This window comes from Crinia signifera, chromosome 3, assembly GCF_055691185.1.
Source record: "Crinia signifera chromosome 3, ASM5569118v1, whole genome shotgun sequence".
NCBI classification, from domain to species: domain Eukaryota; kingdom Metazoa; phylum Chordata; class Amphibia; order Anura; family Myobatrachidae; genus Crinia; species Crinia signifera.
In genome coordinates, this window is record NC_139219.1 from 38,525,260 (window position 1) to 38,550,078 (window position 24,819).

Here is a 24,819-nt window from a genome sequence, read left to right on the forward strand (position 1 = left end):
GACAGAACTGTTTTGGGCCACTACAAGTGGGCGTCTCAGTTTAGGTTAATTCAGTTGGATAATCACGGGTCTGCAATTTTTCACTGGGATGCAGTCATTTGGTCTACAGCATGATGGTCGACAGTCATTAGGTCGACACCATTAGGTTGACATAGGAAAAGGTCGACATGGGTCTAGGTCGACACGGAAAAAGGTTGAAAGGGCATTAGTTTGACAGGTCATTAGTTCGACAGGTCATTAGTTTGACAGTGTCTAGGTCGACAGTCAAAAGGTCGACATGGGGGTTTTTCAGTTTTTTGAGCCGACATGCGCCGACATGCGGTATTTCATGCCCTACCATCAACTAGGGCGTGGTGGGAGAATAAAATAGTGTGCCGAGTGTGGCGAGGCACTGTGCCTGACGCTTTGCGAGCGCAGCAAGCGATGCAATGGGATGCGGTGCACTTTAAACTGTGTCCATGTCGACTGTGTTGACATTCAGGTAACAAAGCTGTGAAAAACCCCATGTCGACCTTTTGACTGTCGACCTAGACGAACTAATGACCTTTCAACCTTTTCCCATGTCGACCTAATGGTGTCGACCTAATGACTGTTGACCATCATGCTGTAGACCAAATGATCCCAACCCTTTTTCACCATATATATGTTATTATCTTTAATACAACTCATATTTCATTGCATATAACAAACCGTGCATCTCACTGCATAATCATCTACTTCTCACCGAGCAGCTGCCGCCACTCACTATTATACTATAGCCTGCAAGTACTGTACCGTAACATATCTAGTCATCTGGCTATTAATACCTTACTAGTTTCAGATTATTCTAATGTCAGCTCTAAGAACACAAACAAACTGCAGATGTGTGCCAAAGAGGCAAATAGCCATTGGTCCTAATTCATATTTGCATGCAATGCCAATGTCCACGGTAGACTGCGCATGCACTGCGTTCACATACACCAAGGTCATTTTGCGTTTCACTGCAGAGTGACTGACAGGAGGGGACCAATTGGGGGTAGTAAAGGGGAATGGCAGCAAAAACACAGACATGCTTTGGCTATTTTCATGGCTTAAATCTGCTTTCAGCTGCAATCGAAGGGAAACATGGCAGCACTACTGCTGCATCCAGTCTGTATTACCACAGACTCACATTTGTTTGCCGTGGCCACATGCATCTGTGCAGGCGCAAAACATCTGCCCCTTGCTTACGAAGGGGCCGATGCAAACGGAAGAGGCTTCAGTTTATTTCTCTCCAAACTTGATAAATCTCCACCCAAGAGAGAATCAGTTATGTCCTTCATTAGTATAACAAAGAACATAAGTATTTTCAGTTTTTTTAAACAATTGTAAACTGTAGTATTAGAGGCTTAGGGCGAGATGTACTCAGCATTGGACAGAGATAGAGTGGATTTGTTCTCAAAATGGGCAAAACCATGTGCACTGCAGGTGGGGCAGATGTAACATGTGCAGAGAGAGTAAAATTTGGGTGGGGTGTGTTGAAACTGAAATCTAAATTGCAGTGTAAAAATAATGCAGCCAGTATTTACCCTGCACAGAAACAAAATAACTCACCCAAATCTAACTCTCTCCATACATGTTACATCTGCCCCACCTGCAGTGCACACGGTTTTGCCCATTTTGAGAACAAACTTGTACTGCGATCAGATCTGAATAAGGGCCATAGTACCAGCAGGTAGCGCCTAACCTTCAATTTGAAACAGTCGGGCTATCCTATTACCTTTCTACGTCCGATAAGTTCCCAGACCCATGTGTTATTGCAGGTCTGAATGGCTACTTATAGGGGATTATGCTTAATACCCGATAAGCGCCGTCATCGGGAGATCCAAATGCGGGAATCGGGGCTAGGAGGATAGCCCCCCCCCCCCCCGAACCTATTAGACCATTAAACGATACCAGCACAATGTTAACATTATCCACAATATATTGGAATTACAATGATCTGTAATACATGTACATTCTGTATTCTGTTTGTGGGGGTCTCTTTGGAAAAGCTATTGGAAAATCCTTCTCTGGGCCAAGCTGTTTCTATATAATACAGTTAGACATCCTGTATTCCCATTGTGTAACTAAACGGGAAGAGGGATCAGTGTGAGCAGACATGTAACAATGACAGCATATGCCAACACTGCTCAGTGCCTGACACCCATTCATGTCACGCTGCTTAGAACTTATTATTGTTTGTATTACATCGCCTGTGATTTTCGTCTGGTAGGAGGCAAAGACACCGTCATTATGTTTATTAGGCTCCCAGCTTAAATGTAGAGTTGTCTGATGTGTAACGATGGAAATGAAGGGAAGAGTATAACAAGGTTTACGGTACCATTGTATGCCTCTCGCTATACCTTTCCACATAATAATAACTGAAAGGGGAAACAATGGCACACAATGCATCTTACTATACTACATAACAAGTGGATAATAAACAATACACTTAGTGGTAAGTGTAATAAAGCTTCTACAATTGAAAAGAGGTGATGTTGCCCATAGCAACCAGTCAGATTCTGTCTATCGTGGACACTGTGGACCTTATTTTGGTCCACACGCAACATGCAAAACTCGCAGCATCGCACGTGTGGATGAAACACCGCCTGACGCTGACACAGCTGCCCGCCCCCCTGCCCGGCAAATTCCCCCCATCCATTGGCAGCTTTGGGTGAGGGGGCAAAATCATTCGATGGTCGACGACCATCAAATGATTTGGAAGGTGCATGCAAAACTAAAGCACTCTCTGGTGTCTTCGCTTTGCTTACTCCCTGTACATTGGCGCAGCCCGTTGCCGTTGCCCCACTCCCCCCACTGCTAGGTGCGAAGGGGACTAGATTTTTGCTGTGCCCTGTCACACCCAGCGTATGCACATAAATGCGCATGCGCAGAAAGAAAACATCGCTCCCCCGTATCAATCAGAATAAGGCCCTGAGGGCGCAGGGATACGCTGGGTGTGACAGGGCACGACAAACTGCTAGTCCCCTTCGCACCTAGCAGTGGGGGGAGTGGGGCAGTGCTTGCTCAAATGGCCAAATGCAGGCTACAAAAATGAATGTGCATTTTTAGCTCAATGGCTTGCAGTGTTCTGATACTTATCTTATCAACGGCTTTTTTCAAATACAAGTGTTGGCATTAATAAATCGAAGGGTTAGACATGTTTTAAAGTGAACCTGTCTTGCAATTTTCAATAACATCAATTTGTAATGTACATTCGCTAACTCAACAGTTAGAAAGTTCCTCCTCTGGTCATTACACACAGATGTGTCTTCATACATCACACCTGAGACTCTGTTAGTTGTGGTCAACTTTTTTGAAAAATATGTGTCTTAGTCGTAACGCAGTGCAACCAAGAGACACCGGGAGACTGTGCTGGATACAGACTGACCGATACAACGCCGCCAGCAGGTTTGTACCCCCCAATATGTTAGTGAACGATGTCGGATATGACTGACAGTCAAAGGCTGATAGATCTTCAGCTATATCGATGCATCTAGCTGTGTGCATGGGCGATCTGCCGACCACCTTTACGCTGGGCACACACTACTAGATATATCTGCAGATCAATTGATCTGCAGATATATCTAGAGACTGATCAGGCTGCCTGTTCTCCAAACACGTTGCCCGATCATTCGGGACCAACATTTGCATTCGTGCGCCCAATGAGCTGTCAATTACCAGAGGCTCCCAGCTCAGCTGTAGACGGTCTGTACACACAGTATGATGCTCCAATATATCTTTACATATAGCGGGCATCGGCTGTGCTGCAGAGCCGACGCGATATATCTGTGAACGATGCCGTTTACAGATATATTAATTACACACTGGCCGATGGTGCATCAGTATATATTGACCGTTCAATTGAATGGTCGATATATCGACCAGTGTGTACGCACCTTTACTCTTCCTATAGTACTGATGTCCCAGCTAGGCAGGAAAACACAAATGCCCATCCAGCTGGGTGTCCTGACCAAATGGTAAGTGTACCCAGCCTGAGTCTCTGAATCTGTATACCATGTGCTACAGCCTTGATGGCTAACCATGACACTCCAGCTGTTGTTGGACTACACATCCCAGCATGCTCTGCTTCAGTTTTGCTATTTGGCAATGCAAAATCTGATGCAGAGCGTGCTGGGATGTGTAGTTCAACAACAGCTGGAGTGTCAAGGTTAGCCATCAAGGTACTACAATACAGTAGCTTCAACTTTTTTGCAATACACGTTCTGTTGTGCTCTGTATACACACAATGGACCTTATTCAGGTCAATTTGCAACTGCCGCTCATTCACACGGGGACCGATGATTTGATGTGCATACGCAGGGTCGGCGACCATCGAATGATGTGGGCGTTCCCCTGCATGCTGCGAATGGACGACTATGCAAAACACCCATTCGCAGCCAGTGCGAAGGAACGCACCTTGCGAATGATGGGCCAGCGTGCCATCATTTGCAAGGTGGGGTTAGGTTGACTTGCAAGGATGCGTATACGCATGCAAGCAAATCAACCAGAATAACCCCCAATATATAAGTGTTGCATATCATCCTAGTATCATTGCATTAATACTAAGATGCATTTCCAGTCAAAAACAGCAGAATTGCACAGGACTCGGAATCTCCGTTGCTGCAGATGTATGAGGACACATCTGTAGATTGGCTGTGGGTGTAGTAGGTCATGTGTTACTAATCCCATGTGATCAATCACACCCAATGTGTTAGAAGCTGGCAGACTTTCTGTTTCATGATATCACAGTTTTAGAGATGCTTCCTGAACATGATCTGTTTATACAGATGTAGCACACAGTAGATGTAAGATGGGGTTATACTGTCAAATATTGGCACTCTTCATTAAAAGATAAATTGTCCTACTTCAACGAATGCAACTAAATCATTAATCATTCCAACAACATAACCAGTAGTATACCGGGTGAATAAGTGTACTCCTAGCCACAGGGGTGGAACAGTCCAATAACAAACTTGCCAACACTACCCTCTCTGACCCTCTCGCTTTGCTATAAAATGAGGGGGCATAATGTCATCTTCTGAACATGCGTGTGCCCGCTTGTGTGCCTAGTCCGCATATGTCCTGGAAAAAGCACTGAAAAGCAAAGAGTGGATGAGTGTGGTAGTGAGGCGAGGGTACTTGTGTAGTTTCACGGCGCCAGCGGGGCTCGCTTCGCTCGCCCACGCTGCGGGCTCGGTGGCTCGATACGCTCGCCACGCTATTTAAAATCAACTCCATGCCAACATGGATAGTGGGGGTATGAACTATCCATGTTGGCATGGAGTTAAGTGACTTTTTTTAACATAGTTTGTGGCGAGCGTAGAACCCGGAAGTAGCACGGCGTCATGCTGGCGCCGTGAAACTACACAAGTACCGAGGCGAGTACCGTGGTGTGTGTGTGGGGGGAGGCAGAAGCATACAAAGGAGGAGTGTGTAGTGTGGTGGTGGTGGGGGGGGGGAGGGTGATCGAGCGTTATTGGTTGCATCCCCGTATACACACTGTAATGCCAACAATGCCCAATTTTTTCTATACATCTTATCTATGACAGTAACCTAGATGACATGGAAATGTATTTCCTGTACACTGTACAAGACAGAGTAGCAGTATCACTCCATACCTATAAGGTACTATAATATTTCTTGTTTTTTTTTTTTCAGTTACATATTCGTCGTTTAAATAAAAAAGTGTATAATAATAATAATAATAAATCTGATAGCAGTTAAAGCAGAAAAGCCCAATTAACTGATCTTGGCTTTATTTCTTAAGTGACTTTATTAAAGATCACTCATGCGCCTCTCTGGGGAGAAATCCCTATACAGCGCAGGTAAGATGATCTGTCTCCGTAGACACTGAGCGCGACTTGCGGGGCGGAATGAAGTCAACAGGTTACGGAATACAAAGCCTGCAGATGTGATGGCCATTGTGTACTTGTGTGAGGGGCTAATGCAGACCTTATGTTGTGACTCATCCCCTATACAACCAATGGCCGGCTGGCAATAAGTGATGATAAATGATTACTAAGTGATATGCTTATGTGGCAATGTTATGTTACAGGGAGAGGTGCGCATAGTACCGACTGCTTCCAGGCTATTGTCCGGAATGTGGTCACTAGGTTCAGTCTATTTAGGTCAAAATGCATTGGGTTGACTACTAAAGGTCGATGGGGTTTAGGTCGACCCATGAAATAAGTTGACATGGCTTAAGTCGACAGGTTCAGAAGGTCGAAACAAGCATTAGTTCTACAATGGGAAGGTGGACGTGAGTTTTTCATGTTTTTTTTTTTTAAGCCGACATGTGCCGACAGGCGGTATTTCATGCCCTACCATCCACTACGACAGGGTGGGAGAATACAATAGTGTGCCCAGCAGGGTATGTATTACACTTGACGATGTTAATGTCGACTTTGTTGACATGAGGACAGAAAACCTTGAAAAACTCATGTTGACCTGAGACTGTTGACCTACCCATTGTCGACCCAATGCTTGGGTCGACCTTCCAACCCGGTCGACCTTAGCCATGTCGACGTATTTCATGTGTCAACCTTTCCCTGTTGACCTCCAGTGGTCGGCGGAATACATGTCAACCTAAATTGGGTCGACCGAATAACCCTTCCCCTTAGGGCTATTTCACACGCTCCGGCTCCTGCGAAACCCCGCACGGCTAAAAGCCGTGCCGCACAGAGTAGTTGATAATGGACACGATTGTGAACATTCACACAGGTCGGCCACTGCCTGGCTGCCCGGTTGCAGACGGATCCCGCCACTGGAAGGGACGGCTGCCTGGCTGTGGCCATCCCTACCGTTGTAAACTGCTGTGTGCGGTACGGCTTCCTGGCAGTGCAGGGTTTCGCCACCCGGCAGGAGCCAGAACGTGTGAAATAGCGCTTATTGTCCAGCTACAACCCCCAGTGTGCCCTGCCTGTTACAGATCAGCCACAGCAGGACAGTGACAGGCTGCTGTGTATAATGTAATGATGCATCAGACAAGTACCTGGAGAAGTGTCACATAATCTGTACTCCTGGTGCTGGGCATGGAGAGATGTGGTGGAGCCGCCTGCCTTGTTCTGGTGATCAGACTCCCAGACGTTCTTATAATCAGCAACGTCGGTAGTACCTTCAGAGGTAATGGGGTTGCAGAATCTGTTCATGGACAGAACCACAGTCATCTCTTATAGCCAGCAATCTGCAAACATAAAGCAACATACATGTATACTGTGTATATATTAGGCATTCAGGAGTCCATGTACTCAGCCTTGGCAAGAGATAAAGTGGATGGACATAAAGTACAAGCCAATCACCAGGCTGTTTGAAAAATGAAAGTGAGGGGCTGATTGTTTGGTACATTATCTCTCTTCACTTTATCTCTCTCAAAGGCTTAGCAAATAGACCCCCCAGTCCAATTCACCATTAACCAAATACTGCATATTGTACACAATTAGGGTAGCACCAGCTAAAGGTGCAAATTTGCTCCAGAACAAACTCTGTTGTGATGTAACCAGTTCAAGTGCAATTTTGGTTTTCATCCAGAGAAAGTACCGGCTTTCCAGTATGTCTCACAAAAATTCAAGGCAGCGTTATTGTTTTACATTGAGATTTCCAGGATGTGCCCCCATCCTTTTCCCTAATCTGTACAAACATTGTTAACCCCCCCCCCCCCCCCCCCCCAACGCATAACACAATGTATAAGGTGCAGATTTGCTACTTCTAACTGTATCTGAGTCTACCCTAGTCCTGAACCTGGTAAAGCGGGGGGGGGGGGGGGGGGGGGGGGGAGATTCCGTCCAGCTGGCATGCAATAACAATATATAAAGTGTTGTCTGTGCCCCAAAGGCAGAAGACTGAGCACAGTACATTTCTGTAGCTGAGACTACACCACAGAGACAAGCAATAAATGAAACACATCATTATATTAAAACAAGGGTCACCTACTCCTGCTCCACTACAGTATGTGCAGGTATTCTGCACTTGGATAATCTAACATTGCTCACTAACCTCTTGTTATTTGCAGGTATAATGGTGATACAGGTCCACTCGCAAAACAGTAACGATCACTTGAACGGTAAAATAACTCTTGTACAAACCAGAATAACCAACACAAAAGCAACAACACCCTTCTCCTCCCTCTGGATTCACTTAAGTGTCCTCTTCCTTTCCATTGGGTCACTTTTATGTCCTCTTATCCGAGCAACCCGGGATCCATCTCTCCCTATCCTTCTTCATGGAAAGCAGAGAGAGGCTTTGGTAGTTTCTCCTCGGACTCAACTGGATCTGCCTCCAGTCAAAACATTGTGAGATTAAGACAGAAAATTGGCTTCAGTTTCAAGACGCGAGTTCCAATCCCACAGGAGCCAAGCACAACATGAAGAAAGCAGGCGGAATATTAAACAGGAGCAGGGTTTTGGGAGCCAGTCATCCGACTCTCCGACTCCTTCTCTCAATATCTCCCTCTCTCATTACACTTGTCTATTGTGCTTCGAGCCCCCTCCTCATTTCACTCTTCCCTCTCTCATCCTCACCTTCCTTTACATCAAGCCTCATTTAATCTCCGTGGCTCGCTATTTCTTTCCAGAACAAATTATTTCAACACAAAACTATAAGGTGTAGCCAACAAAGTTGCCGAGAGCCAATTTAAGAACTGCAGTCGTATCATTTGTCTTATTTTATGTGTTATTTTTCTGTTTTGTTTTATATTGCGGTGTGAGGAATTAGGCAGCAGCTCCCGCTTCAATGAACATTACAATTCGCACTTTTTTATAATGTTTTTGCTGATTTTTTTTTTTTTTTATTGTGTAATCGCCGCTGTAGAAAGCAGCTTCCTGAAGACTTTTACTAGAAACTCTGCTTAATCCGCAGAGGGATTGTATTACATGACTGTTATTTAATAAGCCAGACTGCAAATGTTAGCTATTGAATAAAGGATCTCTGGTTTGGCACCGCACAATGATTACAGCTACATCAATATTTCACCCCAAATACAGTACTATTGGAAAAGGGCTGTTGCATTGTCAGATCGTATATGAACTGATGCTACAGATGGAGTGCTATTGTGACTTCATAAAAGCCACGAAAATAAAGGTGAACATACAGGTGAAGCCAACTTCATTCATCCGGACAGTGCGCCATGTTTGGCGAATGGCACGCCGAGACGGCGCATCCCATTGCCGGGAATAGAGCGTGGGAGCATCTCACACAGCGCAAGTCCCATTCTCAGCAAACAGACGGGAAGACACAATGCGCTGTTGGGATGAATGAAGCTCGCTCCACATGTCCACTGGTTGATTTGTCTGAGGCACAAGTCGGACCAGATTTCCCTTGAACTTCCCCAGCAGTTCTCCGGAAGTGCTGGCATCCAATTTGGCACTTGTGCCATTTTTTACAGATGATGTATTACATGCAATAAATCATATGTAAAAATAGCAGACGGTGGGGGGGGGGGTGATACATCCAAAAACGAAAAAAACACCTGCGATGCACACCTGACAGCAACACTTCTGATTTGTCTCAAGTACAGCACGTTTGATCTCTACGTTCATCAGATGGGATGTCAAACACGTCGGAGTCGGATAAAAATGGTCCAAAATCGGAAATTCTCTAGTTTCGTATAATAGGTCGACAGTGTCTAGTTAGACAGTTATCGTCGATGCCAAAAAGGTTGACATGCACTCACTATGTCAACATTAACAAAAAGTTGACATATAAGGTGGAAATTGAAAAAAAGTCAGGTACTTGTTTCCTAGAACGGCGCCCACGATTTTGATCTTAGGCACAAGGAAAAAAATCGCGTCGGTCGCATCGCATGCGGCCAAAAAAAATTGCATGCGATGCGACCGACGCGATTACCGCGATTTTACATAGGGATTAATGTTAAATGGCCCAATTGACCCGATTTCACATAGGGAACAATGTTAAATGGCCCACAGACCCCAAATACCCACCCTGAAGTGTGAAATGGCCCCCCCAATTGTTAACGCCACCCCACGATCAACGTCAACCCGAAGCGTGGCGAGCGCAGCGAGCCCGCGAGGGGCGGCGGTACGCGTCCTCCGACCTTTTCATACCCCCACTATCCACGTCGGCGTGGAGTTGAGAATAGAAAGTGTGGCGAGCGCAGCGAGCCACCGGGCCCGAAGCGTGGCGAGCGTAGCCACTTCAGGGTGGCATTTGGGGGTCTGTGGGCCATTTAACATTGTTCCCTATGTAAAATCGGGTCAATTGGGCCATTTAACATTCCCTATGTAAAATCTGTAATCGCGTCGGTCGCATTGCATGCGATTTTTTGGCCGCATGCGATGCGACCGACGCGATTTACATTTTACCATGCATTTCTATGTAAAATCGCGGACATCGCATCGGTCGCATCGCATGCCATTATAATGGCATGCGATGTACATGCGATGCCTGCGATGGGCGCCGTTCTAGGAAACAAGTACCAAAAGTCAACACAAGCAAAAGTCGAGATGGCAATTATTGACACATAAAAAGGTTGACATGAGTCTTTCAGGATTTCTTTTACAACCACTGACTGCGAACAATTAAGTATGCCGAGCGCAGCAGCAGCGAAGCGTGGAACCTGGTCTGAAGCATGAGAGCAAAAAGCAATGTAAGGGTCCTGGTTACACTAACTGGGATTGACATGATCCTATGTCGACAATGACACAAAAAGAAACTCATGTTGTCTTTTCATGTGTTGACCATTGGCGCGTCGATCTAATTGCTTGTCAACCTGTTGTCACTGTCGACCTTCATAGTGTTGAGCCTATGATCCATACCCCATGGCATTCTTCTCTGTGTTGTGGGAGGGGCTATGATTCTATGGCCCTCACAACAAGGGGCCACTAGGGACGTGCGCTGTGCTTGCCCTGTATCCTGCTGTCAGATTAGTGATAATAAAGAAGATAGTATTGAGCAACCTTTTACAACATCACCTGTATTAGCTGTTTTTTTCAATCTTCAGGTGGAACTGTTGCGTTTGCTGTCTATGGTTCATATAGCCCAACTGATCACTAACAGCATCACCAGAAGTGGAACTGCGACTATTTTGGAATAATTTTTTTTTTTTAATTACAATTTTGATTCTAATTTTGAAATGATCGAATATTTTACCTATGGAACACATGCATTTGTTCAAAACAGTGACAATATTCCTTTAAGAGTAAAATGCTAAAACATAAAACAGACATGAAAACGTTAATAGGAAAGCGAACACTAAATCTGAGCGGGGCAGACGTTCTCTATCCGAATGGACGCTTTATCTGTGTTTTATTTTCCTTTTACAAGTTTTCCTTCTAGGGGAAATAAAAAACCGAAGGTAGGATTCCATTGGAATGAGTCAGATATACTGGCAGCAGCATCCCAAAATTGGGTCCAGCTTTGCAGGATCCCTCAGAAGAATGGCTCTCCTCATTGCCAGACTGTCTTCTCAGAAGGATTAGTGGGGGTTAGTCTGTGTACTGTACGTGTGTGAGAAATGCACACACATAGTGGGACAGCAGCCAGAATGCACTGTATGTCCTGACAGAAATCCTGCCACTGCAATGCACAGACCCTCCGGGGTGCAGCCTGTTACTCATTAAAGGGTTTATGTCACATTGGGCCTGATTCAGACCTGTTCGCTAGGCTGCGTATGTATCTAGCCTAGCCAACAGGTAAATGCCGCCCACCCAACCGAAGGCCACCCCCCTCGCCACCACATTTGCATGTGAGGGGATCTGTATGCTTTACACATCCCCTTGCATGTGGCGGAACGGCGGAGAAATTATTTGGTGGTCGCTGACCATGGAATGATTTCTGCAGCCTTACGTCGGGAAAGTATGTCAACACTTACTTCTCAGATGGCCACTGACCTCCGAATTCCCAGGGGAACGCCTAGTGGTTTTAAGGGATGTGGGTTGTGTTGGGCAGCATTCTCAAAAATGAGACATTTGGTATAACAATAGCCCAGGAGACCCCGCGGGAGGCGCTGAGTAAGTGTGGGCGCCGGGGCTATCGATGCGCTGCACTGCTGCCGGGACCAGCCTTACCCCTCTGCTTGCCGCCACCACAGGGGCCTGCAGATCTACTTGTCTGCAGTCCCGGCTCTCCAACCTGGCTCCTGCGAATGAAATATAGCCCACACAAAATGTCCGTCCCTTTACAGCAGACACTATTTGAGGATGCTAGAGGAGGCGGCGGCCTTCTCTAGCATCCTCAAAAACGGTCTACTGTTAGGGGCAGCCATTTTGTGAGGGTCATTTTCATTAGCAGGAGCCAGGAGGAATGCCGTGACCGCAGACAAGCAGCGGGGTAAGGCAGGGTTGTGTGTGGGGGGGCTTTGACAAATGCCATCATGCTGGAGCAAGCTTGCTAGGACTTGTAGGCTGTACAGAACAATGGAGCAGATGTACTAAGCCTTGATGAGTGATAAAGTGGAGAGACAAACTACCAATCAATCAGCTCCTGTCATTTTTGAAACACAGCTGTAACATGACATGATTGTCTGGTACTTTATTTCTCTCCACTTTATCTCTTGCAAAGGTGCGGGATATAATAAGCATCGCTTCCATGATGCAGTACATTTCCCCACTTACCAAGTCTGTACTAATTGCATATGTACAGTACTTACAGGTGAGATTAATATTGCAAAGGACAGCTCTGTCGATAAGAGGTGTCTTTTGTGATGTCAATATTCCGGGGGCCTTTGCACATGTGCAGCGGGAGGTGGCCCCAGGGGGTGCTTGGAGAGATTAGACTGGAGCTCTCTCAGGGGACAATGCAGAAAGAAGCCCATAGGCTTAGATAACGTAATGCCAACAAAACCTGGCGTTACCCATCAGACCCAAGTCCTGGAATGCAACGCAATTTGGTGCTTAGTACATACGGGAAATGCAGTTCTCGGGGTTTGGGCAGCATTTCTCCTTTTGTACATCCAGCCTCAAGGCTTAGAACATTTCCCCCCAGTAGTTAACTATTTTTCATTATTTCTGCACCCACCGTTACCACAGGTGCAGGGAAAATTCCTGGGCTGGCTGTCCCTTGGGTGGAATCCCAAATTTCTGAGGGAATCTTGTCCTGGGCTGACCAGTTTGGGGCTGTTTAACATTATGTTCTCTAGGCTGCGAGTATATGCAGTCTAGCGAACAGGTCTGAATCAGGCCCTATGTTTCTTAACCCATTGATTGGTGGGTTTTGCAGGGGCAGGTCAAACCTGCCCTGGTAGGTTTGTCCTGCCCCAGAAAACCCTGCCGCCTTGCAGAATGCGACCATGCGTCAGTCTGAACAGACTTTTATTAACGATGGAGATGGCCGAAAAGGGGGCGGGCGCTGACATCATCTGCCCGCCCCAAACACGCATGGACCCGCCCATAAAATGCTGAGCGTTCCCCTGCACCAACCGCCTTCCCTCGACCATGCGTCAGTCTGAACACCTCGGCGAGTAATACGCAAATTCTCCCATGCACACGAGCAGACCGGAACGATCGGAAACGGCCTCGACGGACTGAGTCTGAACCAGGCCCATAGTAATGAAATGACATGATTAATAAATATAAATGGAATGTGAAAGTAGACTGTACGTAATAGATAGGCCCATTCGTGCCGCACAGGATAGATACTAGCGGTGAATCCGTCACAGATTTGATTTTAATAACAAAACAGGAACACTGCATTAGCGCAAACAGAGCAAGTCCCAGACAAGTCGGAAGGAGAACACATTGAGCCCCTGCATTTATCTTACACAACCAACACCTAACAAATTGCCTTCTGTCACAGCCCTGGCTTAAGAGACGCATCAGGGGGAACAGCTGGAGGAGAATAGGGAATATGAAGCAATTGTATATACAAGTATATGAATATCTGCACTTAGAACAGCAACACCTCAGGGAACCTATGTAACACGTGTGCAGTCACCACGCTTAGCTCCTTTACCTCCTGATCTCTATAACATATGCTTCTAAGACTTATGACAATTGAAGGGGGAAGAAAGTGCTAGAGGCAACGAGCAGGAAAATGTGTCTGTTACCTAAAGTAAATAAATGTTAGCATTAGCGCATTCGGAACTTGTACAATTAGGCTTTACGTCAGTTATGAGATGCGCAGAGGGAGGTACTTTAGGCACCTACATTGCACATATATTAGATAAAACACTGGGTGTTCTGCGGCTTGTGCAGAAGGTCTCAGGAGAATTAATGCGACTGTTTTGCATATAAACAGATCCACCAGCATTTGGCACATGGTTTCGGCTGCCATTTGATTGCTCCTGGTGCAATTGGCTTTTAGAGCTCAGTCATACAGCCAACTGCTTAATCTGTCCATGTGGAAGCATTAAGTCTTTCCTCATTTGCATGGTACACGTTTCTCCTATCTCATAAGAAACAGGTGCAGCAAGGGGCTTATTCACGTAAGGGGAGGGGGTTTAAGAATTGAATGCTAACAGAATCGTACTTCAGATGCATTTTTTTCTATTGCAGGTAACATTGTGCATTGTAAAATGTGCCGCGGTAACATTAAAAAAAGCCGTTGGCCTCATTTACAGAGATCACCTGAAACGCGTCATAAAGGGGGAAATTTACGGTACTTGTGAGTTATCCGGGCTCCCGATTTTTTGATTGTATGCCTTAAGTTAAGGCATACAATCAGATGCGATGCGATGCGATATCGCATAGCATCGCATCGCATCCGACCATCGGATGCGATGACCCGATTTTTCCATAGGAATCAATGTTAAAATGGACTGAGTCCATTTTAACATGGAATTCAATGGGAAAAAGGGGTCCTTTTCATACCCCTACTATCCAAGTGGGCATGGAGTTGGATATAAATCTGTGGCGAGCGTAGCGAGCCACCGAGCCCGAAGCGTGGCGAGCGAAGTGAGCCCCGCGAGGGGACGGTATTCTGTGTCCCCTCGCGGGGCTCGCTACGCTCGCCACGCTTCGGGCTCGGTGGCTCGCTACGCTCGCCACAGGTTTATATCCAACTCCATGCCCACTTGGATAGTAGGGGTATGAAAAGGACCCGATTTTCCCATTGAATTCCATGTTAAAATGGACTCAGTCCATTTTAACATTGATTCCTATGGAAAAATCGGGTCATCGCATCGCATCCGATGGTCGCATGCGATGCGATGCGATGTCCCGATCCGACCCGATTTAAAAATCGGACGCCCGGATAACTCATAAGTACCAAATTTACTAAAGGAAATTTGTAAAAAATAGGGGTACTTCTGTACTTTCACGGCGCCACTAGAAATCGCGGGCATCGCGGCCATTGAATGCACTAAAAATCGGGTGCGACGCGATGCCCGCGATTTCCCATAGGGACCAATGTTAAATTTTTCAATTGACCCGATTTTACTGTTCAATGCCTCAATTGACACGATTTTTCCATAGGAAACAATGTTAAATGGCCCACAGAGGCCAAATAGCCACCCTGAAGTGTGAAATGGCCCCCACAATTGTTAACGCCACCCCACGATCAACGTGAACAGAATAGAAAAGTGTGGCGAGCGCAGCGAGCCACCGAGCCCGAAGCGTGGCGAGCGCAGCGAGCCCCGCGAGGGGTCGCGGATACCTTCACAGGTAAACGCGTCCCTTCGCGGGCTTCACAGGTATCCTCGTCCGCTCGCCACGCTTCGGGCTCAGTGGCTCGCTGCGCTCGCCACACTATTCTATTCTCAACTCCACGCCGACGTGGATAGTGGGGGTATGAAAAGGTCGTAGGACGCGTACCGCCGCCCCTCGCGGGCTCGCTGCGCTCGCCACGCTTCGGGTTCACGTTGATCGTGGGGTGGCGTTAACAATTGTGGGGGCCATTTCACACTTCACGGTGTCTATTTGGCCTCTGTGGGCCATTTAACATTGATTCCTATGGAAAAATCGTGTCAATTGAGGCATTGAACAGAAAAATCGTGTCAATTGAGAAATTTAACATTGGTCCCTATGGGAAATCGCGGGCATCGCGTCGCACCCGATTTTTTATTGCATTCAATGCCCGCGATGACCGCGATATCCTATCTTTCCTAATCTAGTGGCGCCGTGAAAGTAAAGAAGTACCAAAATAGGTGTAAAAATAGGTGTATTTGTATCCAGAAATACACTTATTTTTTACATTTACTATCCCAAAAATACGGCAATTCGTATTGATGTGCTATCAATACGAATACGAATTGCCGTATTTTCGGGATAGTAAATGTCAAAAATAAGTGTATTTCTGGATACAAATACACCTATTTTTTACACATTTCCTTTAGTAAATTTCCCCCAAAATGTCAGTTTTGCATTAGTGTATTTAGATGATGCATCTAGGAGGTCATTCTGGTCGCAGATTTGTGTGTCCATTGAACACCGCCCACACGAACGATCGTCCACCACACGCACCGCGAATGTCCCCGCACGCAGGAGGAATCATTCGATGGTCACTGACCATCAAAAGATTTCTACAGAGCACGCAGATCTAAGACAGATCTCTCTATCTGCGTGCTCCCTGTACGATGACGTTAAATGCCCGCCCCCAGCACCCGCGTTATCGCCGAACTACCATGGGAGTGCCCAGCGGTTTCATGGGAACGCCCATGAAACGCTGGTCATTCCCATGGGCGCAGCCCCTCACCGCCACCCCCCACCCGGTGCAAACTGATCGGCGACTATGTAGTCGCCGCGTCCGTTCGCCCAGGGACCCTACACATGCGCATACAGTACATCAGTATGGTCGAACTATTCATTCAGAATGACCCCCTTAGTATAGGTGCACACCAAGAATCCGCTGCACAACCTAGAGCGGTACCTAGGTGTGCAAAGAGGCAGAAACAGCGCACAGATCAGTAGTGTACATGACATTCTAATGCTACACAATCTGATCCCAGTTCTCTGGTATTATCCCTTCCACGTCTCATTTCTTAAGCTACAGTAGCAAAGCTTCTTATTGTGATGTTATGTATTTTTGTACAGCTCATGAATACCATATTATAGGATAACAAATATATTTTATAGCACCTACTGTATATGCAGTACAACTAATAATACACTCAAGACCATGGGTCTTCAAACTGCGGCCCTCCAGATGTTGTGAAACTACAAATCCCAGTATGCCTTGCCACAGTTTTAACACTCCCTTATAGCAAAACTGTGGCAAGGCATGCTGGGATTTGTAGTTTCACAACATCTGGAGGGCCGCAGTTTGAAGACCCATGCTCAAGACCATTGAGTACTCTTAGAGAAAATGTGCTATAGAAATAAAACTTACTATTGTACAATCTGCAACACCTTTGTTATTCCGACCCATCGGAATCAGCAAAATTGTTGGAAATATTGATATTGTTTAGTGTGTACCCAGCTTTACACTGATTTGTTGTCAGTAAACCGGTTCGATGAAAGGGGATACAGACACTAGGTCTACAGCATGATGGTCCACAAGCATTAGGTCGTCATCATTAGGTTGACATGCATTTAGGTCGACATGAATGTAGGTCAACAGGGCCATTAGGTCAACAGGGTCAATAGGTGGACACAATCATTAGGTCGACATGGGGAAGAGAGACAGTAAAAAAAAAGGTCGACATGAGGGTTTTTCAATTTTCTGAGCCGACATGTGCCGACGGGCGGTATTTCATGCCCTACAATTCACTAGGGCATGGTGGGAGAATAAAATAGTTTGCCGGGCGTAGCGAGGCACCGTGCCCGAAGCATGGCGAGTGCAGCGAATGCTACGTTTCAGTGTCTTTGTCAACTGTGTAGAAATTCGGGACAAAAAAACTGTGAAAAACCCCATGTCGACCATCCCCATGTCGACCTAATGTTTGTGTCTACCTAATGACCCTGTTGACCTAACCCATGTTGACCTACAGTCGTGTCGACCTTAATCCATGTCGACCTAATGCTTGTCGTATCAAACCCATCAGTGGCACATCGTAGGTGCTTTTTAGCACCCACAATGTATTGTGTCCGAATCTTTAGGTGTATGTGTAAGTTCAGGCGGGGGGGAGGGCAGCTGCAGCAGAGTTTAAAAACTTTCTGCAGTGCGGGGCAGGCAGCAGCTGGTGCTGGGCAGGGCAGCGGTGAGCATTGATAAAAATACTTTCAAAAGACTGTCAGGCCGCTGATTGGCTGAGAGTGCTCTCTCAGCCAATCAACACCCAGCCAGTCTTTTGTCAGTTTTTTTTTTAAATGCACATCAATGCAAAATCGTTAGTAAGCTGTTGTGCAGGGAGCTGTCAGGGGAGCTCAAGGGAAATTGGGTCCGACGCGCTCAGAACAAGTCAGCCTAATGTATAGGGGCCTTAAGTCTGTAATAGGATAGTGATCACAAAAAGTATGCACAGTGCAGTTACACAGTCTATGTAGCAGGTTATGGTGTGTACACATGGTGCCGATCGATGGGTACCAGGACTCGGCGAGGAGCCAGCAACTGCTGTCAGGCAGGGAGGGAGGAACGGCGCTGGGGGGGAGGGAGGGGGTTCCATGCTGCATTGAGCAGCGTGGTCCTCGTTCCAAGATAATAGAAATAGACTGTGCTGCCCAGGGGGGGCAGAGCATTGGGATGAAATTGGGATGTATTAAAATACATTGCAGTGCATTGATGGAGGCTCCCCACAATACCTATGAGGTGGTATGCGGGGGGTTTCTGTCACCTCCCTGGGCTCTCCTCACTCCCCTCATGCCAGGAAGCAGAAGAAAGCTGTCCCTGGCGCCTCCTCCTCCCTCCTGCAGCCGGAAGGCAGTTGGGAGGTCCCTGCGTTATTTTCAAATACTTGCAGAAAACCTGCCATGTTTCTGCCCTCCAATGCCGGCTTTCTGTCAGTCAAACCTGTGGCTCCATTGCTTTTATGATCCATACACATTTGCAGTTGCTAATACCCTTAGCGCATGCCGCAATGCCTGTGGTACTCATGTGGGGTCATTTGATAATCACTCGATTTGCGAATTCTCTAATTAGCAATTCATGTTACATTAGGCCCTAGTAGTTGTGTACAATATCAGACTTAGGGCCCGATTCAGCCCTGATGGCAGGGCTGCAAATTCGCATCCCTGGCGATTATCAGAGGACTGCACATGCACGCACTAAAACGCAGGTGGGGCCAGCCATTGGGAGGGAGTACAATCTCCCCACAAGCATGGCAGCGCCGAGATCCATTCGATGGTAAGTGGATTTCCCCCTCTTTGCATGGCTGCGAAGCCACTCACAACCGTGCACAGGGGTGGCTCTCCTCTCAGGCAGTGAGGGGGATAACTGATCGCAGGGCTGCAAAAAGGTCCGCGGTCAGGTCTGAATCGGCCCCTCTGTTTCTACTGGTAAGATGCTGTTACAAAGCCACATCTTAGGGGTAAACTTACGGGAGTTCTATTGAATATGGGATGTTGCCTATAGCAACCAATCAGGTTCAACTTATTTATTTAACACCTTCTAAAAGATAACAGATATAGGGCCAGATTCTCTAAGCTTCAAAAGTGATAAAATGGAGAGTGATAAACAGCTAGCCAATCAGCTTCTACCTGCCATGTCACAGACGGTGTTTGAAAAATGTCAGACAGGAGCTGATTGGCTAGCTGTCTATCACTCTTCATTTTATCACTTTTGTAGCTTAGAGAATCCGGCCCTTAATCTGATTGATTGCTATGGGCAACATCCCATCTTCAATAGAACTACAATCTTAGTAAATTTACACCATAGTATCTGATTGGTTGCTTTTGGCAACATCCCATCTTCAATGTAATGCCCATCTTAGTAAATTTACTCCTTCATGTCTATGGGCCAGATGCACTAAGCTTCAAAAGTGATAAAATGGAGAGTGATAAACAGCCAGCCAATCAGCTCCTACCTGACATTTTTCAAAAAGTCTGTGACATGGCAGGTAGGAGATAATTGGCTGGCTGTTTATCACTCTCCATTTTATCACTTTTGAAGCTTAGTGCATCTGGCCCTATGGGTGTAAGCTTGCCTGCAGGGCCCTCCTACCTCTTTATCGGTGTGTTTATACCCAGCAGGTACTACCGCAATGGAATATGCGGCGAAACATAAGAAACTGTAATAAATAAATACAAGGTCGCCCTTGCAAAAATTTTGCATACGAATGGGCCTAAAGTTCATTTTTAACTTAGTTTTACAATTTGCAATTGTAAATGAACAATTTGTCAGAAGCAGAGAACTTAATCTTTAAAATGGTACCTCATTTATCAATTTTGGTTAAGTATGAAGGGCGAATAAGGGATCGTCACCAAATATCACCTTCTAGAACTAATATGGGTGGATGCATCAAACTTTCTAAAGAGAAAAATGACAGGTACAGTAGAATATGACTGGTTGCTAAATGTAACTTCTCTACACATCCTATTTATAATGTGTGATACATCTCCCCCTTATACCCCTTTCACATCGCAACTAATTACTGGGTACAAGCCGGTTTCTGCTGGCTCAACCTGGTAATTAGTGTGATGTGAAAGGGGTTACCGGGTCCCGCAAACGGTTAGCAACAGTTCTTACAGGTCCATTGCCATGTTGCTGTGCAGTATGAACAGGTTAAACGGGTCGAGTGACTTGTTTCCCATTCACACTATGGAGGAGGCAGTGCTTGGAGCAGCGCCAGCTCTAAGCGCTGCCTCCTCCCCCGCCCCCCCCCCCCATGACATGCCGACTCCCCGCCGCTTCCCCCCGGATGATGTCAGCGAACCGGCAATAATGTCGGTTCGCTGAGGGGATGTGAACATCCCAAAATGCTGTTTTGCGCCGGGACTGAACCGTTTCAAAGTCCTGATGCGATGTGAAATCAGTATAAGGGGGAGATTCTCTAACATAGAAATGCGGTAAAAATCCCGTTATCTGGGTTTTTACCGCATTTCTGTATGCTGTATTGCGCCTCCGCAGTGGCAGCGCTGCGGAGGGAATTGCCAGAAAAGCTGGCGATTCCCTGCAGAAGCCTATGGGCTTCTTACCGCAGCGCTGTTTGGGGGATCCGTCAAGGATCTCTCCCAGCGAGCCCTGCGGCCGGCGCGTCACTCTGCGCATGCGCAGATGGACTCCCGGGTCATAGCCCCGGAAGTCCAGTGCCGGCACCGCATCGCAAGGGACAGCTCTTATCGCAAGAGCTGTTCCTTGCGTTAATAACAGCATTAGTTACAGCATATGCCAACACTAGTTTGCAGGAATCTATGATCTGCAAACTCTCTTTGTTCTAGGGAATAGGATTGCCACCTAGCAACAGCTGGTGGGTTATGGTGTAAGCCTCCCGACATACGCTGGAATGGTATAGTGAAATAAAATTTTCACTTACCTTACCACAGCCAGGGGAGTAGGGAGCTTAGCTGCTGATGCATGACATGTGCACAGGCAGTGAACATATACTGCAGGTCATGCAGGTGCACTCTAGTCACATGCACCTGCTGTATATAAGGCTAAGCCCCGCCCCCTGAGGTCAGATTTTACAGAAGCTTACAGATGGCAATCCTAAAGTGGAACAAGAGAGAAATACCATTGTATGCAAAGACCATTGTATGCAAAAATAATGTTAACTAGAACATTCATAACGAACATAGATCAGATCTGAGAAACTCTACCGGAAGGAGTAAGAATGAAACTGGGTTGGACTAGGAACCAACAACTGAAATAACTGCCATGCTGTATTGTAGCCAGGCATGTTATAAACTGAGGCAAACTTTGAGTATAGCAGAGAAGAGGAAATAATTAATTTCTGATCTTTAGGTGGCTGCACTTGTTGCTTCTTCTAGGCTTTTGGAGTGCCTTGAATCAAAGGATAAGTTAGGTATATAACCGAACCTTAGAGAGAACAAGCAGCAGACCTAGCAAGGTACTGGGTGGGAAGGGTGGGAGCTGTTGCTAGGTGGCAATCCTATTCCCTAGAACAAAGAGAGTTTGCAGATCATAGATTCCTGCAAACTAGTGTTTGTTCGTCGGGAGGCTTGCCACCTAGCAACAGCTGGTGGGTAGACTACCACACACCTGGTGGTTGCTCTAAGGAACGCAATTCTTTGAGAACCAGAAGGCCTCCAGAAATGTCTAAAGAAAGTCCAAGCGGATGACCAATGTGCAGCTTGCAATACAGGCTGAAATGGTAAGCCTCTAGCAGCCATTGAATTAACTTTGTCACAGTGAAGGGGATGGCCTCTGATGGAGTGTCTATTCCAGAACTCTGTATGGTGGAAACTATACACTCCCTGGTCATAAAAAGGTCTGGCAGGATAAAAAATATTCTGGCATGTGAGAGAGAAGTTTGTTTGATGTCTCTCCTTACAGGTACTGTGAGGGGTATGTAAGTGGATTGGCAATCAACTATACAAAGATCTGGATCTGACTGGTCTCTGACCAGATCACATTCCACCAGAGGTGTGTGCATGGAACTTGTTTTTGTGTGTCCCCGTAGAATAATAAGGAAACCCATTGGCGTAGGGGTCATCCATGTTCAGATATGTGGTTTGACGAAAATTCAGCCCCTCTGGCTGCAAAGGCAAGGGCTAACAGTGAAGCTAACTTCTTTGAAAGGCCAAAGATATCTGCAGATGGTGGTATAGTGGCCAAGAAGTACAAAAAGGGATTAATGTCCCTCCAGGTAGAATGCCATAGCATGGTGGTCTAGCTAGAAAGAATCCTTTAAATATTCTTATTCTCTGAGGCCTGGGATAAGGAGAGCTAGAGTCAAGCCATATGAGCATATCTTGGCATAAGCCAAACCTGTTTCGAATGTGGTGGCAAGGAAGTCCAGAGTTATGCTAGGCTCGGAAAAGGGGGCCTGAAGAAGGAAGGTTAGAGGACTGTAAGGCTAGAAATTCAATTATGGATTGATATCTGGATCTTATTCTAGGCCTAAAACAGGCAAGGCGTGGAAAAGGCAGAGAGGTTGGGAATGGTCTGCAACCTAGTAATGTTGCAATCCACATACAATGTGGAAGATGTTTCAGTAGGTCTGTGCTGCCCTGGAAGCAGTCTGTAGATGAACCTAGAGGAAGCCCGGAACCTTGTGAAAAAGGTTGATAAAGGGAACAAAACTCTGGAGGGCCAGATAGAGTATGCCAGAAATATTTGGGTATTTTGGACACGTCTGTTTTGATTTTGTGGATGACCCACAATCGCAGAGCCAGAGGGAAAAAGGCATATGAAAGTGGAATGTCAGCCCGCGAAAAAGGACATAGCATCCATGTGGAGAGTCCCTTGAGTCCGAATTTTGGATATGAATGTCAGAACTTGTACGTTTGATGGTGTTGCAAACGTATCCACTTGTGGGTGACCCAAGGTCTTTGAATTCTGAGAAAGATCCCTGGTGTGTTATGGCAGCAGTGGAATCTAAATCTACACCTCCGAAGGAACTGGAGAGTCGCTCAATCCACAGTATGACTGGTTATGTATAAGGAAATGGCTATTTTGTTTAACTCTTCTTGTATGCATGTAGCAAACAGGAGAATGGACCGCTGTACTGCCCACTTCAAGGCATTTATTGCCTGCTGACAGAGAATGCAAGATCAAGTGCCTCTTATTCTTTTGAGGTAGATAACCAGTGGTTTTGTTGTCCAGACAGAGCTGAACTGAATTATCCCGTGGGTCTGAGGACAATACAGAGGATATAGCCAATCTGGCAGCTCTTAGCTCTAAGAGATTGATATGAGCTTTAGAATCTCAAGCGGTCCACTTCTCTCCTACTGTATTGCACTGGGTGAATGCCCCCCAGCCCATGAGGGAAGCATCTGATGTGATGACTATGTCTGGAGTAGGAGGTAGGGGAGATCTGGAATAGGAAATGTTTTCCAACTGTGAATCTCCCTGTGGACTATGGGAGATAGTATCATTTTGTCTGTCCTAATCCTGTCAAATAAGGGATGATAGGAGTTTCTGGAATTGTCTACATATGAGAGGTACGTGGAGAAAACCCAGGATCTGAGGCTCTCATTTTCCTTATCGGCCTAGCCAAGTCTCTCAGTGAAAACTGAGCACCTGAAAAACAGACTTGTATGGCGTTCCACTTGTCTGAGGGAACCGCTATTGATAAAGAAGAGGAATCTATCAAAGACCCCAGAAAGACAACAGATTGGGAAGGTATTAATACAAATTTCTCAAGGTTCTTATGAAAACCTAGATGCCAGAGGAGCGATAGGATAAGATACCTGGGAGAAAAGGGGGACAACTGTTCTGCATGCACTACCAGGAGATTACCTAGGTAGATAATAACAGCAAACCCTTTACTGTCTGAGGTGTGTAATTGCTGCCTTCATGATGCATATGAGTATGTAAGGGGCATTGGACAGTCCGAAATCCATTACAGTCCAGTTGCATGGAACGTCTCTCCACAGGGAATTTAGCAGCCTTCTATGATTTGGATGTTCCAGTATCATGTTAAATGCCTCCTTCGGGTCTGTTTAGCTACAATGTTTAGCTTGGACCAGCCTAAAGGGTATATCTGCTAAACCCTCCATATGGAAAGACCAAGGTTTCATATATATTCAGTACTGGCCTATATGAAAGGTCCTGTTTCCTTACAGGGAAATGGTAGCTGACCCAACCTATTTGCAATTGTCTGCCGACTCGATCTAGCCCTGTTAAAGGGCCAGGGACATTATTTATCCAGCATCCAGGACTAGTGTTCCCTGGATGGGAGCATATCTGGTTAGGAAAAGGAACAAGGGGAATATGCCCCTCCCCCACCTGTACATGGTAGTCCGCCTACAGGAGGCCAATGCTCTGGAAAGACAGGGAGGAATCCTCTGTCTTTATTAGGATGATATTCACTTCACCTCTCGTGACCTGTGTCTGGGAGAAGCCTCCTCTGAGGACTCTGTGGCTGTCACATTGCTCTAGGTTCAAACTGCTGGCTCTAACAGAATGACCCTCCTAGCAAACAGGCCCCTT

The 24,819-nt window shown here is 46.3% G+C and overlaps 1 protein-coding gene across 4 annotated transcripts in view; it reads right to left on the reverse strand.

Moving 5' to 3' along the window:
* SERTAD4 (SERTA domain containing 4) overlaps nt 1–24,819 on the reverse strand; it is a 63,928-nt gene that overhangs the window by 32,813 nt on the left and 6,296 nt on the right. Inside the window, exons 1-2 of one of the 4 annotated variants that reach the window (XM_083175660.1) lie at nt 8,085–8,527; nt 6,995–7,186 (exon numbers count right to left, since the gene is read on the reverse strand). The exons of 1 other annotated variant lie outside the window; for it this stretch is intronic. In XM_083175660.1, coding sequence (XP_083031786.1) covers nt 6,995–7,169 — 175 coding nt within the window. In that variant the 5' untranslated portion in view covers nt 7,170–7,186; nt 8,085–8,527. Of the gene's footprint in view, nt 1–6,994; nt 7,187–7,995; nt 8,528–24,819 lie in introns of those variants that run through there. 2 more of the 4 variants (XM_083175659.1, XM_083175658.1) reach the window with 2 other exon arrangements.